The sequence below is a fragment of the Podarcis gaigeae genome (assembly GCF_964106915.1).
Source record: "Podarcis gaigeae genome assembly, chromosome: 13".
Lineage (NCBI taxonomy): Eukaryota > Metazoa > Chordata > Lepidosauria > Squamata > Lacertidae > Podarcis > Podarcis gaigeae.
Window position 1 is genome coordinate 53469047 of NC_139689.1, and position 18789 is coordinate 53487835.

The following is an 18789-nucleotide window of genomic DNA, read 5'->3' on the forward strand; positions in this document are numbered from 1 at the left end:
ATATATATATAAATAACTATACACTATCATACCATACTATATGCAGGAGGCAGGCTTTAGCTATTCCTTGTACCCAAACAACTCTGAAAAGAATTTGGTCTGTATTGCAATCAGATAAGGTCATTATTATTATTATTATTATTATTATTAATTATAAATTATTATTAGGTTGCAACAATAAGTAGGGGAAAACCATTATAGGTCAAACATTCTCATCCCAAAAAAAAAGTGAAAAGGGTAGAATAAAAAAAGGAAAGGACCTATGAAGAGGGGAGAGAGACTACATAATGATGAAACTTTATAATGCCAGGAATTATTTAAAAGGAAAAATGTTCATAACTTACTTTGTTGTTCCAAAAATGTAGAAACAAGGGCACACCTCTTAATAAATTTGGTTTTTTATCATTAACTCTTGCATTTTTCTTGCATGCAAGTTTAACCATTAAGTTAGTTTGCGAAGCTTTCCTTAAGCAATCAGTTATGGTGAGGGGAATATTTATTTTTCTTAGTGGCAATGCAGTTGTTTTTGCTGCCATTAGCAGTGTAGTAATCAGCTGTAAATCATCATTAATGATTTGAGAATGAGTTGTTTCAGAGTTTCTTGAGAGATCAGTAATTCCAGACCACAAACCCAAACCCAGCTTCAGGGCCTAGCCATGCATTGCCAGGGCTGCCAGGAGACATTCATTATTATTCATTTCATTTCTATACTGCTTTATTTTTTAAAAAAAACCCTCAAAAGAGATTTACAACCTACATTAAGACATCAAATAAAGCAATCTAGAATGAAAGACAAACAAAATTTAACTTTCAAAGCAACATAACAGGAAACTAAAATATGAATTTTTAAAATATTATTACTGTACAAAGGACACCTACAGAATGCACATTCAACGCAGCTAAGCTAACCAAAAAATGATTCAAAAAGAAACACCACTAAAGGCAGCCAAATACAAAATGTGCATTTAAAACAGTACCATTAACAACACAATAACCTATTGCCACACGCCCAAGACCTCTCAAAAGGGGCGTCCGGCGGAACAAGGAAGTCCCGCCTCCAGTCACTCAACCGGCTGCTCCGCTTCTTCCGGCCTCCACGGCGGTTGCTAAGAAGCGGGCGGGGAGAGAGGCGTGAACGTCACTGTCTGTGACGCGAGCTCTTCGCGACGAGCGAGGCTGGATGACGCGCTTTCCGGTGCGCCCGCTTCCTCGACGGCGGCGGCTATGGCGGCTTCGGGTCCGGCGGCCGGGAGGCCTCGGGGGCGGCCGGCGGCGGCCTCGGTGGGGCAGGAGGAGCTGCGGCGGCTGATGCGGGCGAAGCAGCGCGAGGCGGCGGCCGGAAAGAAGAGGAGGGTCGACTCTCCCTTCGCCAGATACCCTTCCTGCGCAGGGGGGGGGCGGGGGGGTCTCCTGCTCTGGGCTCCCATAGCAGCGCTGTGAGGTTTGCGGCTGGGATGGAGACGGGGGAGGAAGGGGCGAGGAAAGAACTCTGCAGCCGCCAGCCGCTGGTGTTGTATTTGCTACTCTCCTCGTTCCCAGAGTGGGACCCAACACGGCCTGCAAATAATACTAAGAACAGCTAGAAACATAGGAGGGAGACAACAGTAATTAAAAAACAGTTAAACATTGAGAGAATTAAGCTAAATGTGAATACAAAATACCTTCTGAAACCATGCAGATAATCACAACAACAACAACAACAACAACAAGAAGCAGCATGGACCAACCCTTTCATTAGCAGCAGACAGTTCCCAAGAAGAACCCCCCCTAAAATCTCAGAACCAGGAGAGGTTCATTATGAAGTCTTTCAGCTTTAGCCTAAGACATATTCGTTGTTCCATCAGTGATTATGGTGTTACCCAGGTTGCCCTAACCATTTCTATGTCTCCTTTCCTCTCCCTAACTGTTGAAACAAGCAGGGCTCAAGACCTGCAGCTGTAATAGATTGACTGGGGGGGGGGGGGAGGGATGGGTTTGGTCCTGTCCCTTGTGAGGGGGCATTGCCAACTTCTTAGCCTCTATTTTCTCCATCCTCACTGCAGCTCCCAATCTTGTTTGAAAGACTGGCTGCATAGTAGTTTGTTTGTTTATTTCATTTCTGTCTCACCTTTTTGTCATGGAGTTACATGATTCCCCCCCCCCCCCGCATTTAATCCCCACAACAACCCTGTGGGATAGTCTAGGCAAGTGACAACCCAAGGCCACCCAGTGAGCTTCATTGCCAAATGCAGATTCAAACCTTGGTCTCCCAGTTCCTAGTCTGACACTCTAACCACTACACCACATTGGCTTTTGTTTTTGGTATAAATGACCAAAATAAATTCATATTTCTTTAATGTGCCACCGAAACTCTTGTTCTTTGCGGAAGCAGACTAGCACAGCTACCCCTTTGGAAAATAAGCTCTTACTGTATCTCAGTGTAATTTATATCTCAGTGGTAGCAAAGCAAAAAGTGGCTTAAAAAAAACTAAATGTACAGGAATCATTGTTATGAAGCCAAGTCTCTTTAATAGCTTCACACATACAAATTTACATTTTACTTCTCACTTTTAAAAGCTATAATATGGCTTAATAACACATATTTTAGCCAAGTTTGTGTTGCATGTTCAAAGCCCAAAACTGCAGTTTTTAGAGGTGGGTTATTTTTATATTCATTTCCTTGATTCCAAATTCTACATATAACAGTTTGGGAAACTTAAGCTGCTCTCTCTGCAACATGCCTGTGAAGAGTGAACTGTTGTGGCAAACACATGTGCTTGGGAAGCAACACAAAGAGGTAAGAGACAGTTCTTTTTTTAAAAAAGGTAATGTGCTTACAATAATTGTTTTATGTGTTATGTTGCAAAGCTAAGACTAATAGTTCTTTTCTTAATTACCAATCTAGAAATTGAAATGCACTGACAATGTTAATATGATTCTGCAGTACAATAATACACGAGATCTGATTACAAATTAGACATAATAGTGCCCCCCATTTTCCCCCATTTAAAACATTGACTTTTAAAAGGATGAGTATAACAAAAATGCAAAATTGCTTCATGTGCTAAATAGTCTAATTACATAAAAGTAACAATGTTTGGTTTTTTAAAAATAATTATTACTTTTAAACCTTACAAAGAAGAAAAAAAGAAAGAAAAAAGGAAAGAAAAAGGAAAGAAAAAACAATACAATACAATATATAAACAATACACAACACAGCATTAACACAATAAACTAAACAAAACAAAGCAAAAACAATTTAAAACACACATTATACCATTTCAATATCATATCTTACATTCCCTTGTTTCAACGACCTTCTCACACCTCCCTTTTTGTATTCCACTTCTATTAAATGTTTCAGCAATTCCTTTCCATCTTCGTTTATTTTCTGTCATAATAATTGTCTTAACATATTTAAGCTTATTTTCCCTTTAATACTCCAATGATCTATTTGTACTTAATTCCTTCTAACATTTATACTAAAGCCGTGTAACTTCATTCCAACATTTTTCTAACACTCATTAATTTTACAATATTTCTATAAATAGTCTTTAAACTTTTTCCAGTCTTCTTCCACCGTCTCTTCTCCCTGGTCTCGGATTCTGCCAGTCATTTCCACCAATTCCATATAGTCCAAAAAGTAACAATGTCTGTTGCCCCTTGTTGCAGGCTTTCTTGAATCTTCTTTGCTAATATTGCTAGTATTTTGTGGGAAATGTGCTACTTTGTGAAAAGAACTTAAATTCTTCTATCTTGTAATAATTTATTCCTTGGGAATAAAGTACAGGTGCTCATCTGTTGATTTTAATCCCCACCCCTGCAGAAAGTTGAGCAGTTGAGAAATCTTAAACAATCAGTACCAGGTCCTATTCCTGACACCTCATCTTCTGTAAAGAGGAAAACAACCAACACAGAATCTCCAGAACTGAAGAAAGCCAAAGGTATGGAAATGTTAGGCTGTGCTTACTGACCTGGTCATTTTTCTACAGTTCTTCCCCATTCCCCAGCTGTCTTGAAATCATTTGTGGATTAAATATTTTCCTTGGATGGTGTGTTTTATATAAAATTATATGAAGCTGTTAGGAGCAGTCTGTTGGAGATTTGGGGCACAGTTTGAGTCAGGAGATCTGTGCACAAGCTGAACCAGGACCTGGACACACTGGTGGTCTGCGTGAGGATTAATAAACTGAGGCTGACAAGGCAGACAAGTGGTTCCTGCAGCTGAAAATTGGCGATTTTGCCTCTTCTAGGTGCACTCTCTTTGAAGGGACAGGTACACAGTTAACAGGTGTTGTTGGAACCACATTTGACCATGGATGCACATGTGGTCTCTATGGAGAAGAGTGCTAGTACAATTTGGCCACTGTGACACATGCATTGGTAACCTCACATTCTAGAATGTTGTAATGCAGTCTTTGTGGTTCTTCTTCCCTTCCAGCTGGTTCATAGGCTGCTGCTAGTGCAGAATGTCATGGACCAGGTGGTGAGTGGTGCTCTTTACTGAGCACATGCCAGGCCCATACTAATGGGTCTACACTAACTACCTGTCACCAAATCAATTTTAAGGAGTTGCTATTTACATATAAAGTCTGAAACAATTCCATACCAGCTTACCTGGAAGCCTGGTTAAGGACATTAAATGTTCTTTTTCACTGGGAGCATTAGTGTTACAGAATGCACTCCCTTGCTGAAATGCTATTTTGCTGGCTTTTGAAAATAATTCTATTACACAGGCATTTTCCCAACCCCAGTCTCCTGTTTTAAGAGAAGTAATAGGATTTTTTAATTGAATATTTTAATTATGGATATTTATGTCTTAATGTTTCTCTACTTTTTTCTAATTGCCTAGACGCCTACCTTGACATTAAATATAAATGAATTAATAATCAATACAAGTAGTATTTGAGTACCCATAACATGAATGCCAGGCAGATTTGCTAATAATTATAAATTAGTTTTTGATGGGTACTTGCTAGGACAGAGAACAGATTGTGGTAAAATGCTGAAAGTAACCATTCATGGTTTCTAGTCAACTAGATGTGCCCTTGTATATTACACACTGTAGCTGCTGCTATGGTGCAGTGTTTAAAATGCTGGGGGGGGTGTGTGTGTTTTGAATAAATGCACCCAAAGGGGGTGAATTTAATCTTGGTTAAAGGTCCTAGCCTTAGAGTGGAAGATTAAAGCTATGTTTAGGTAAACTACAGTTTTATGTGATTGGGAAGGCTACACAAAATTTCTTTTAACTGATTTTATATCTACTTTTTTTGTATTTTTCCTGTTGCCACATTAATTGCTTTTGTTTCTGATGTTTTTGATTGGTTTTATATTTGTTTTATGGTTCTCTTTTGTAGGCCATCTTGAAAACCTAGATTAATAAAATTATGTTTAAATTTAAAAAACACTTTAACATAAGGAAATTTCAGCTGCTTGCAATGCCTGTGTTTCTTGGAGTAATTGTCCTATGAATTGTTCTTTTAACATACCATCACCTGACTGTAACCACTTTAACACTGGTCAAACCTTAGCTCAATTACCTGAAAAAACCCTGTTATATTGATCTATTATTATTTATTAAATTTGTATACCACCATTCATCCACAGTTCTAAAAGAGATGACAGTGCAATGTGGATGGAAGAAGGTGCTATTTTTCAATAGTTTTAAAGTCCTGACTTGAAGGTGTCACTCTATCCATTTAAGACATATTTTAAGGCTGCATAATGTGGGTTGCTATGTCAGCAAAAAAGTAGCCTCCAAGGGATTCAATGACATCACAGTCATTGCGTCACAATCATTGGCATCATAAGTTTTTATCGTCTCCTGCACTCAGAGGTAGAGAGAGAGACGTGCCCAGGTTGTCCCCACTGAGTGGGGATTTGAACTTGGCTTACCTTAGTCACACGACTGATCCAGAGTTCTTCCTGGGTCACTGCAGCTTGGGTGTGAAGTTCATCTTTGTGTTCTTTTTCTGTTTTAAATGTGACAGAACTCTGATAAAATGTTTTGCAGATTCAAGGGACCATCCACAAACACTCTCTTCTGGGTAAGTTGAGATGGTTGTTATTAGCTCTGTTTTTACATTTTCTTTTTTCATAGTTATGGATAGGAACAGGATGTTATATTTGTTATTCATTGCCTGACGTTCTAACTGGTGCTGAGAAATTTGCTTTCAAACAGAGTGGTTTGAATGTTCCCATATGGCAATTGTTCAAATGCAGTGACTGACAACATTGTTTCCATTATACTACAGTTACTTCAGAGAAAATTATCTTATTTTGTGGGGAGTCCCAGATGGGGACACCCAATGGAGGTGAACACCATGTGGAAAGCTGTTTGGGAAACACAAATTTGGCATGGGGAATGTCTATTTAAGGGAGGAAAGTTTTGTTTTTGTTTTTTAAATCACCTTAGGTTAGGTGTACTTGAAATAATTGTCTTGATTCTGGCTTGTATTATGATGGAATGTTTTTAAGTTGTTGTGGAAAGCCAGCCAGATGGGTGGGGCATAAATAATAAAATTATTGTTATTGTTATTATTTCATTTTTTAAGGCTGCCAGCAGATTTCTTTGGAAACAATGAACAAGCAGAAGCAGAAAAGGCCTCTTGCAAAGCCTCAAGTGGTGGCTTATTACTTGGAGACTCTGAAGAGGAGGAGGAGGAGGAGGAGGAAGAGGCAGAAGAGATGGCCAAAGAAATCCAGGACAGCAGCAGCAAACCTCCTTTGTCGTCCACAGCGCACCATACAGCAACACCAGCCCACCCTCTCAAAGTAGACACCGCTGCTTTACCATCAGGTAACTCTGGGACTTTCTCTGCTGACTTTACAGTAAAAAAATATAGAGAGTTCCAAGGCCACTCCAGCTGACATGGTACAAATCAGAAGTTTTGCTTAACTTTACCTCTGAAGTTGTCTCATGTCTTCTTTTATGGCTTCCGAAGTATTGCTGTGCCACGTTAGGTAGGCTTATCCGTATATACTGCAGTGCACTCCACGTGTGTCATACATGCGTATTAGGTGGCTTCTCGTGCCAAATGAAAACTAGCAATCATCTGCTGTTGATGGTTGTAGATGTCCAGAATTCTCTTTCCAAGTGTGGCCAGCTTAGATGCTTCTGAGGAACTCCAACATGGGATTACTCTTCATTACTCTTCATCACTAGCATCTCGTATGCAGAGCCTCTGGGGTTCTCTCATAGTACAACAGCATAGCTGACCAATTCTGATATACAATTCAAGGACTAATACGGGGGTAGGCAACCTGAGACCCGGGGGCCGGATGCGGCCCAATTGCCTTCTCAATCCAGCCTGCGGACGGTCCGGGAATCAGCATGTTTTTACATGAGTAGAATATGTGCTTTTATTTAAAATGCATTTCTGGGTTATTTGTGGGGCATAGGAACAGTTGAAAAAGGCTGCTGATCCCTGGACTAGTATGTGGTGATTTTTAAATACATGAGTCCCCAAATGCTATTATGAACAAGCAAACAGTTTAATTTATAGCTTAGTGTATGTTATAGCTTTAGTCTACAAGGGGTGTAAATTTGGTGCTTTTCTAAAAAAGTGCACAGTTGCGACAAATTGAGCTTCAGTGCAACACTATTCAGGATTCAGGATTAGGATAGACCTATCCTAATAAATTTGGTCTAGTCATTTTAAAGTAGTGGTCATCACCAACATGCAGCCCAGTCCTATGCATGTGTCCTCGGATATGTTTACTGAGTCCAGTGGGACTACTGCTAAGTTAAATGTGCACAGTATTTCAATCTAAGCACTGGTGAATCTTGTAAGTTAATCATTCTGTGAAGTATTTCCTTTTGTTGATACTTATATCAACTTTATTGGTTCATCACAAGGTCTGAGTGATCTCAGTTTTTCCCTCTCTGCTCATCGTTTGTGCAATTAATACATCCACTTTTAGTGACTTGGGCTTTCAAATTGTGCATATTACACCGGCAGTGATTCTTTTCTCTATTGCTCTATTTTCTCTATTCAGACAATAAAACTTTAGCTGCACCTTTAGTCTCCCATTCTGGCTCTATTCAGAAAGCAGAAATACAAGAAAAAGTTGTGGAAAGGTAAGCTAGTCAGTGTAAAGGTTTTCCTTCCTATTTAAATTTGTAATTAAATGTGTTTGGGTTCTCATAATTAATAATCCTCAGTATGCCTCGTATATTGGTACTTTTTAAAAGAAAAAGTCACAGTCTGATGAGATGAACCAGTATTTTAACAGTGTTCGTAACTTAAACAATTAGGACACCATACATAATAGAGCTTTGAGAAAGCAGTATATTAGGAGAATGGCTTCTTGTATTTGTTTCCTTTATCTTTATTAGATCTTGGAGGTTTGGAAAAATTAAACTTACAGTGCCATATATCAATATATGGTTAGCTCAAAAGGGGTTCCTTCATTTCTCCTCAGGCCAGCGGGTGGGGAGCGCTAGTGGGCATTCATTGCGCTGCCCGCTCTGTTCTCGGTGCAGATATCTGATCTGCTCTTTTGAAGGAGTTAAAACTAGTGCAGAATTGGCTCAAGACAAGCCATCACCTTAACATTTCAGGAAAGAAAACACTGCGGAGGCCTTGCCAGAGGGATTTTTTGATGATCCTGAAGTGGATGCAAAGGCAAGTGTGATTTGTTCCGATTTCAGCACATGTCAATTCTTTGAGGAATTAATTCAGCTAGTCAGCTAGCGATTACAGAAGCTGAATAAAAGATTTACATAATGATTGAAATTCTTTGTGGTATCCTTCTGTAAACGATTTGATTAACTTGCAGCAGTTTTGGTGTAGCAATTAGCACTGGCTTTCTCTAAGTTTGTGTTGAATATTGTCTGACATGAATCAAAAGTAGAGATGGGAAGGCCTGGGGAAAATTGGGGGGGGGGGGACACTGGTTTTATTTCCAGTTTTTCTGGGGGTTTTCTTAGGCCTTCCCATCTCTAATCAAGAGTAATTGATCCTACTAGCCAAGATGCTGTATTCCTCATATGCAGTCAGATTTCCCTCTGCTGTTCTTGTAAGTGGTTGACAAATAGAGAGTGCAGTGAGACTGTTAATTAGCACACCTGTACACAGCTAGTTGAAATGTGATGTTTATTCTGTGATGCCCTAGATTTTGCAGAATTAATGGATTTGGGCCTGACAAAAGATGTAGCAAAGTTGGGAATAAATGTCCATGTAAAATGAAGGTAGACAGTGTATTGGGGCAATATACAGATCAGCCTTTGCTTCTAAACTCTTAGAATGCATAAAAAAATTCAAAATGCACATCTATAATCCAGCCTTTCTGCCTTTAATTGCCATCTTGCCTCCTCCTGCCCCCCTCTCTTTCCAGCAGCCCATACAGATGTGCAGATACAGCTGGAGAGCTTTCTAAGCACTCACTTACTTTGCTTAGTTGCTAAGAGTCCCAGCCTCATCTCCAACAGAAACAGCTAGAATTTTTATGGTTTGGGAGTAGCCAAAGCAGTATCTCTCTTGAGATCATTTCTCTCCAGAAACTTGTCCTTGGGAGACGTTCCTTTAGTATAGCTGAAGGAGCGTCTCCACCACCTTCATTCAGCCTGGACACTGTGAAGTCCTCCAAGGATCTTCTGGTGGTTCCCTCACTGCGAGAAGTGAAGTTACAGGGGGCCAGCAGGGGGCCTTCTCGGTAGTGGCGCCCTCCCTCTGGGACACCCTCCTGTCAGATGTCAAGGAGATAAACAACTACTTTTAGAGAACATCTGAAGGCAGCCCTGTTTAGGGAAGTTTTTAAGGTTTGACTTTTTTTATGTTTTTATATTTTGCTGGAAGCCGCCTAGAGTGGCTGGAGAAACCCAGCCGGATCTATAAGTAATAAAATTCTTATCATTATTCAGTTTGGTGAGTGTTGGTGGCCTTTTCTCCAGGAACCTTCCTTGCCATTACAGGTTAGGAGATGGGGAAGAGTGTTCTTGAGTAATACTTTATGTTCCTTAGTAATCACATTCAGCCATAGTAGCTGCATTTCAGAAACCTCCTCTAGATTGTACATTGAAGTGACCTTTTTAAAAATTATCTCCAGAGTCATAGGGACTGAAAACCAGGAGACCTGTAACAAGAACAACAACTACTACTTAATATTTATACCCTGCCCATCTGGCTAGGTTTCCCCAGCCACTCTGGACGGCTCACAACAGAATTAAAAGCACAATAAACCATCAAACATCAAAAACTTCCCTAAACAGGGCTGCCTTCAGATGTCTTCTAAAAGGCAGGTAGTTGTTTATTTCCTTGACATGTGTAAATGCTCCGACTACCTACCTGTTTCAAGCAGGTTCATGTGTGTTTAGTGTTTTTATATCCAGAAGATATCTTAAAACAAGAAAGGAAAAGCAAGTTTCTATCCCTTTCTCTGTCTTAATAATTTAAATTGGGGGGGGGGGGGGGGAGTTCTGCTGATGCCCTGTAGGACTGAATGGAAGCTGCCCAAATCAGAGAAGGGGCTTCTGGTTCTTTTTTCCTTTTGTTTGTTTGTTTGTTTGTTTCCTGTGCCTGTCTGAATGTTCCTGATGTTTAACCTCTGGAAGACATTAGAAGTCTAGATTAGAAAGAGTTCTGATGCCTGGTTACCAATATTGTAGTGGTTTGCATATGCTAATTGTTGCTGCCTGACTTTGAATTTGCCTCTGAGGGTTGAAGAAGCAAATGCTTTTGAAATAGACCTTGATATAATTTATTACTGATCAAGCATTAACTGAATTCTTTTAAACTTTTATTGTCCAATATGTAACAAATTAAAAAAGGCAGACCATAGTACACAAGGGGGGGTGGTACTACATCTAAAACATTCACAAAGAGCAAAAGCAATGTATGGTTAATGAAGTGTATATTCTTATGGTAAGTTACTTTGAAATGATTTACGTATTGTTATATTGTAGCATAATTAATCATTCAGAATCAAAGCACACAACTTGCTTTTACATGGATGAAATGTGTCTCACTTCTGGAGGGGGAAACAAATGCACAAAACAGAGCTATAAGAATAATTCCAATGAAAATTGATTTCCCCCAATTACTTTATTTAGCCTGAAGTATATTTAGCTGACATTGGTATGGCAAGCTATCTGGCTTGTTGCAGCTTTCAGAAGGATGAGTCTTGCTCTAAGTGTCAACCCAGAGATCTACTCTTTACCTGTTAAACCAATAGGAAACAGGAGGCAAGGCAGCTATAGTTCTCACACTCCCCCCCCCCACCATATTTTTGTCTGCCCCTTTGCCTTCCTCCTCATACTGTGCAGCAGCTCTCTATTAACCATCCTTGTGTCCTTTAACACAAGGGGGGGGGGCAGATATAAGGAATGAGGGGGAAATGAACAGAAGAAGCTGGGCCTGAGATTTGGGTCTCTTGCATGCCCAATGAGGGTAAAGAGGCTGTCAGGCCAGCTGCTGTGTCCTTGCTCCTGAGTTATACATGTGATCATCTATAGATCAACACCTGTTAGGTGTAGTAGTGGCTAAATGTGAATCAAGAAGCCTACAGCCATGATTTTGGTGGGTGGTCTTAGATGGGGCTGGGCAATACCTGGTTTTCAACTTCATGATATATCATCAGCTAAACATCGCAATATACTGATATATCACAATGTCTGAAATAAGGATGGAGCTATGTGGAGGCATTGGCTGGCTGCATGGTTTCCCCCCACATTGTGATTTTTGCATAACGCACACACCCCATGCTTTGCAATATATTGCCAGGTCAGAAATTATGAAACCAGTATCATGGTATGGACTTCAAACCAGTTTTGGACAATATATCAATATATTGCCTAGTCCTAGTCTTAGATAAGCTGCTCCCTCTCTTCCTCTCTCTCCCTCAGCCCCCTAATATTACCTGGGTAATATGAACCTTGCTTTCAAGGGGATATGCATGAGATGCTTTGGGACACAACAGAGTGTAGTAGTGATATAATATACTGCTGCTGAATTTTGAAGGAGCAGTGTAATTTTTTTGTCTTTTGTTAATTTTTTTTTGTAAGATCCAAAAGCATTTTTCTCTTTTCTCCCCAGCTCATAGTAAAACATACTCTGTCCATCCACTCCCTCTCTTTCTGTATCATTCTTCATGTGCCATATATATATATATATATATGGCAGAGTAGCACCTTATTTGAAGGAGATGCTGTTTGTATGCCTTCAGTTACTCTGAGACCAGTTCTCCCTAGTGCTAGCAGATGTGTCTTCATCCCATTTCAATTCCCAGTATCTTAGCCAAATCTTGAAAAACACATAGTAAATATACTTTGAATAACATGTGTAACAAGGACAGACATTTTATGGTACCCAAGCTAGGAATCAAGCAGATAGGGAAATATTGCTGAATCCACTGATGCTACAATGTTCTGTGCTGCCAGAATGCTAATGACTCTTATTCTAAATATCAAGGAGTTAGGGGGCTAAGTAGATGGCATATAGTAGATAACAAATATGTGTTCATTCTTAGTAGCTCACATACTGCTTTCATTTGCTCTCTTTGATGTCCCTTAGTGTGTTTAAGTTGACAATGCATTGCAGTGCAAACTGGTAGCACATAATCTGAAATAAGGATTCATTCTCTCTCTCTCTCTCTCTCTCTCTCTCTCTCTCTCTCTCTCTCTGAATATAGCTTCAAGTTGTCTGGATAAATTGTTTGCTTCGAAAAAAACAGCAACTTAGCAACCAAGTTCTCCTTGCTTGCAGCATGAAGTAGAAGTAGAACCAATAATGAGAAATAAGAATACAGCCTTCCACAAATTGCTCATCTTTCTCATTTCATAGGTGAGGAAGGTTGATGCTCCAAAGGATCAGATGGACAAAGAATGGGATGAATTCCAGAAGGCTATGCGACAAGTCAACACTGTAAGTTGATGCCTCCTGTTTTGAATTGCTTGCACATGCAGAACTAGAACTTGGCAGAGTGACATTCCACTGCATTTGCTGACTGTTTTAATATCGGTTAAAATCATTTTATAAGCTAGCTGTGGCCTGAGTATCCCCCCTTCAAACAGTGAAGCGAAGAAACTTTAGTAACAGATGACACTACACCAAAAATTGTGATGAAGTTTGCTTTTTAAAAATTTGATCAGCATATCCTATCTAGCAGGAATGCAGGATGTATATTCTGTCAGGCCAGATGGCCTGTTACTGTCACCATTCACTTTCATTTTTTCAGGTCTGGTGCACTTGATATTTTAAGTCTGTATACTTTATACATATACTCTATATATGCAATAATTATCTGGCTCTGGATTGGATCGAACACTCCTCCCATGTGGCTTCATTTTTATTGCAAGACTTGCCTCACCACATCCGCTGTTGACTAGATCTGTGGTTCTCACATCCTGCTTTTAAAAACCAATCCCTTTGAAGGTGATCACTCAGCAACTTCACTTGTGCCTGTGAACTTTGCTTTCAAACTCTGGCGTTGCAGAAAGTTTTCCATGAATGAATTGTTGGGAGAAGACTGTTGTAGAGCAGTCATCCTATTCTGAAATGCACTCGGTGCTATAAACACAGTAGATGTTCATACAAGATCAGCAGTGTACACATTTAGTGAACATTAGTGGTGCACAAGGGCTCTTCTTGGTTACATGTTGGCCACTGGCTGCACAGCATCTCCAAGACACTCAACTTTGAGAAAGTATATGCTGAAAGAAATAACAGGTTAAAATATATTTTGGAAATCGGAGATTAATTGTTAACAGAATTCTTAAACGCGAGTTTCATCATCAGTGCTCATATTACTAAAGCACCAATATCTTCTTTGCTTGGGTTTGTCACTTTCAGAACGTATTGTGGTGGGTCAGAGCAAGTTGGCTTTCTCTTAACTTGTAGTTAAGATAATAGGAGCAAGCTGTATTCTCCCTTTTACCTGCTGCCATAAGCAGGTTAAGACCACATTCCTTCTTAATCCAGGGTTTTAATTTGCTTAAATTCAGGTTAAGTGGAGAGCCTATCCAATTTTGGAGAATCTGTTGCCAGGAGGAAGCATAATCCTATAGCTTGCTCCTAGTTTTCTCACTGCAGTAAAGAGAAGGCAAAGCTTACTTTTATATCAATCCAGTTTTGTTACGGAAAATAATACCCACCTTTTCTGAGTTAGATTTCAGAAGCTATAGTAGCTGAAGAAGATGAGGAAGGGCGACTCGACCGTCAAATTGGAGAAATAGATGAGCAAATGTAAGTAAAGTAAAACCTGATTTCAAAAAGCTTAATGTCAGCACACTGCTTGAAATTTAATACAACAAAATTCTGCAACTTTTATATAACACACACAACTCTGTGCTTGCTGTTGTGTTTTTGCTAGTCAGGGGTAGGGAGAAGAGATTCTTTGGGAACTGAATTCTGCAGCTACTACCACATTCCACAGCTGTGGACTTCCTTGTACCTGCTACATCTCCCCATCCTCACACACACGGCTAGATAGAATCAAGTGCTGAAATTTGGAGGAAGGCCCTAAAGATCATAGACATGCAAAGTGTCAAAAGTTCTCCTAGACTTTTTAAACAGTTCCATTTCTGTACAAGAGCACTTTAGATGCACAATTAAGAATTGCATGGCTTAGGACATTTGCCAGTTCCACATCTTTGGAATGGTTAGTCCCATGCATGAGATCACAACAGGATTCTTAAAGCCAACTTCCATACTTACTTTTGGGTCCAGCTCTTCTCATATCTGACTCTAACCGAAAGTAGATGAGGTTCTAGAGCAAGAGTGGCTAACCTGTGGCACTCAACATTTTATTCGTCCCTAACTCCCAGCAGCCCCAGTCACCATGGACAATGTTCAGAGAAGATAGGAGTTCTGCAACATCTCAAGGATCACAGGTTGACCACCACCCAGACTCCTGTTATATCTTTTCCTTGCCTTGCCCCTTGTATCCTGTTGTCCACAGCTAAAACACGTCCTTAAGCACAATGATACAGTAAGCTCACCTTAATATTATAAAATATCTAGAGGCACCAAGGAACTTTTTTGTATTAGTGTGGCCTCACTTTGGTTGTATGCTTTGCTGCACAATGTAAGACTACCCCTCCCCCCTTCCTTAGCTGGTGACTCCCAAGTGGAAGCAGGAACATGGAAACTGGTGGAGGGGAGTGTTTGAGGTCTCTTGAGATTTGTTGATTAATGAATCACTTCCTTTTTTTTCTTTTGTAGCCAAATAACTTTACACGAGTGTCTTAAGTTTAGAGTATCCTTAACTTTTTTTATTGTCAGCTCTGGAAATGTACCGTATTTTTCGCCCTATAGGACGCACCGTCCCATAAGGCGCACCTAGTTTATTTGGGGGGGAAATAAAGGGGAAAAAATTATTTCCCCCCCAGTCCCCAGAACAGGCAACTCTCCGCAAGCCGTGGAAGCCCGGTGCCGGGCTGCCGTGCCTTGCGGAGAGCCACGCAAAGCCTGGGCGCGCTGAGCTCAGCGCGCCCAGGCTTCAGCATGCAGGCAACTCTCTGCGCAAAGCCTGGAGAGCGAGGGGGGTCGGTGCGCACTGACCCCTCTCGCTCTCCAGGCTTCAGCGAAAGCCTGCATTCGCCCCATAGGACGCACACACATTTCCCCTTCATTTTTGGAGGGGGAAAAGTGTGCCCTATGGGGCAAAAAATACGGTAACTGGCTTTGGCTGTCAAGCTGACACTTTTGTACCATAAAAGTTTTCAAAATAAATTTAGTGAAAGTTGCTGGTTCCTGTTCCTTCAGTAGAAAATGTATTAAATTGCTGTCTGTTCTTGACTCAGAAGTGCAGAACTATTGTTCATTTGTATGTTAAAAAAAATAAAAGATTAAAAACAGAGATGCAAAATATAGTGGAATAAAATTAATTTCCACAAATCAATAGTTTTCAAATTGTTCCAGAAAACCTTGGAAGTCTATATAAAATTCTTTAGTGAACCAATCAGGCACTTTTCCTTCCATGTGCCGTCCAAGAAAGGAAGATTGTCTGGTTGCGTTCTAAGCATTTATGCAGTCTGCTCGGTGACAGGTGTGTTCAACAGGCCAACCCAGTATTCTGCATGACATGAGCGGCTTGCTCAGGGCTCAGGGCTTTGGTGCAAGATACCCAGGAGTTCACTGGAAGAAAGGTCAATATGGCAAGTGTTCCCTGAAGGAAAGCCATCTGAAAACCAGCTCCTAAATAGCAGGCAGTGGCCCCAGTGCAAGTACGGCTTGCTAGGCTTACCCTTTGCACCCCAAAAGGACAAGTAAAAAGCAGCTGGAAAAGTCTGAACTCATTTAGTGATAGCAGCTCAGGTTCTTGGACAAAGCACCATAGGCTTGAATGTTAATGTTGTGTCTGAGAAACTGCCATGTTCTTTCCAAAGATATGAAGACTGTGAACTTAAAAGGCACACCATTGCAGCTTTTCACTTAAGCAGCAGAAGAGGGCAAATTATTATTTTTAATTTTACCCTAGTGAATGTTTCCGCCGTGTTGAACAACTGCGTGACCGCCAGGAAGTACTGAAGGATAAACTGAAGGAAGCCATGAGACTAAGAGCTGCACAGGTTGAGGACGGCGACACTGGCAGTGATGACGAAGGAGAACTGCATGACCTCCTCTCTCAGGACTGGAGGGCAAAAGGAACATCGTTGTAGCTGCTAGGAGCCAATCTCCTGATGGGTGGTATTTTGGTCTTCTAACACACTTAGGATAAAATATTTATTTGAAGAATCCTGCAGGTATTGAAACGTGTAAAAATACGTTTATAGGGTTAAGAGTAGAAAAAGCCATTGTAAAGAGTTGTATATTGTAAAAACTTTTTTTTTAAAAAAAATGTAATTGTAGCTTTCCTATTAAGATCTACAGAAAATGTTTTATTTGCTCTATGAATCCAGTGTAGCTTCTGTTGTGTTACCTGTGCTGTTTTAATACCCATTAAAAGTGTTAGGGTCTAGGGAACACATAGGGAAGTGTGAGCCCAAGCAGTTGGAGCCTGCTGCAGGGCAAAGCAGGGCTTTGACTTTCACTGCCACAGCCAAGGCTACACAGGGCTTGGTGCCGGATCCATGGACTCTCACCTCCATGCCTTCTCCCAATATGTATTTGAAATACTCCTTGGATTCAAAAGGAGTTTTCCATTTGGCAGGGGGCGGGGGCTCCTGTTTGAGAAAATAAGTCTGAAGCCTGTACACAGTACATCTTTTATTGTAAGATTCCTAACTATTTAGTTACTTGTAGATGCTAGTTAACCTGTATGATCCTAGAAAAACTTCCTTGCTGGCTTGGACTTGCTGTCTTTTTCTAGTATAGTTTAGAAAATACTTAGACAGCCCTGAAGGATGGCTACTGGGTTAAACAGAACAAGAGAAATTTTGTCCTGTGTGCTTTGCACAATATGTGTTGGTTAATTTATAGAGCGAGTACGTACAACCATGAGTAGACATTTCACTTAGGCTGTTTGGGCTCTGTGCCACTGAAACCTTTTCTCAGGAGCAATGTAATGCAATCCGATCTGAAATAGCAAAGACACGATGCTTTTTTCTAATTAATGATGCTGCCATAAATCAAGTAAAATGTTGTTTGGAATAGATATTCCAATAAAATACTTTCTCTGAAGGAGAAGTGGTTTTTTTTTTTTTTTACTGTGGTATAAGCGCTGCTGTCAGTTTCAGCACTTGGCCCTAACCTATAAGAATTATGTTTGGATATTGCCTAGTAATATTTCCTGAAGTCAACAGTAGTATGAATGTCAACAGTAAGGAAAGGCCTATTAATCCATCAGTTATGTCCTGGATACCTGTATTTTTAAAGCAATTGTTCATCATCCAAAGAGCTACCTGGGTTTATCTAAGGGATTTGTTTCAGCCCAGTGGCATTCTTTGTGTCTTTTCTTTTAATAGCACTTCTGCTACCCCTGTCATATTAAATTGTTTCTTGACACCCCTCAGCTCCACAAGTAGTTCTAATGTGGTATAGCAACCTGATTTTTGTGAAATGTACCTGAAGCTCTCTTGTGCTCATGGACATGCCATGCTGGACATCGATTCTCTCCAGAACCTCCCACAGACCCAGCAAGCTTTTGCAAACATAATATCCTATTCAAAATGCTATCGGTATGTAGAAAACCATTTCCACATGGATGATACCTGTTGTTTTTTTTCATTAAGCCACTCACTCAACATGTTGGCTGAAAGTTCCCATTAAGCAAATTATTGTGCAATACTCTTTAAGATGCCATATGAGGTTGTAATTCTTTCCCCCAATAAGCACCAGGCCTAATTGCAATTATGTCAAACTTTTAATTGTTAATGCAAAACAAGCCATAGGTCTGAACTCATTGGTGACAAGTCACAAAAATAGTATTTGATCAACATCTTCGTTACAAAGTTAAAAATCACAACAGCTATTTGTATGCACAAAGCTAAGATGTGGTTTTTAAAGTCAGGAAAACCTTTATTTATAAAAAACAGCTTATTTAGTTTATCAAGTCTATACTTAATATATAGTGGTTTAAAACATCAACAGCCCATGCTTTGTACAGACTGGCCAGAGCATGAACATCTACAGAAATTTTTAAAAATAATAATCATCTGTTACTGTTCCTTGCTGAGCCTCAAGATTATTAAACCAGAATAGCAATGAAAGCAACACAGGAGTTGGGAAGCACAGTTGCTTAGAGTAAAAGTGTTTATTTTGAGATCTCAGAAGAGTAATAAAGTTAGAAAGGACCACTTCCTCTGTTGATTAGTCCATAGAAAGCATTGTCTCATGAGGCTTTAGAAAAGTCCTGTCAGGGAGCTCAAGCCCTAGTGCATGCTGGGACACATTACAGAGCCCCGAGGCCAGTGACTTCTGAAGAGAGCCT

The 18789-nt window shown here is 40.2% G+C and overlaps 2 protein-coding genes across 19 annotated transcripts in view; one reads left to right on the top strand and one right to left on the bottom strand.

Annotated features, from left to right (window-relative positions):
* The first annotated feature begins 1209 nt into the window (after positions 1 to 1209).
* Positions 1210 to 17540, top strand: ZNF830 (zinc finger protein 830). The gene is made up of 10 exons (XM_083710355.1): positions 1210 to 1373; positions 2677 to 2776; positions 3806 to 3923; positions 5993 to 6026; positions 6534 to 6844; positions 7942 to 8059; positions 8543 to 8606; positions 12762 to 12842; positions 14086 to 14162; positions 16399 to 17540. The coding sequence occupies exons 1-10, from the start codon at positions 1225 to 1227 to the stop codon at positions 16577 to 16579; spliced, it is 1233 nt and encodes a 410-aa protein (XP_083566481.1). The 5' UTR covers positions 1210 to 1224; the 3' UTR covers positions 16580 to 17540.
* A 663-nt stretch (positions 17541 to 18203) lies between these two features.
* Positions 18204 to 18789, bottom strand: part of LOC310830079 (poly(rC)-binding protein 3-like) — a 238217-nt gene continuing 237631 nt past the window's right edge. For all 18 annotated transcript variants that reach the window (XM_083709602.1, XM_083709613.1, XM_083709608.1 and 15 more), the window contains one exon: positions 18204 to 18789. This exon is cut by the window's right edge. The gene's annotated coding sequence lies outside the window, so the exon portion shown is untranslated.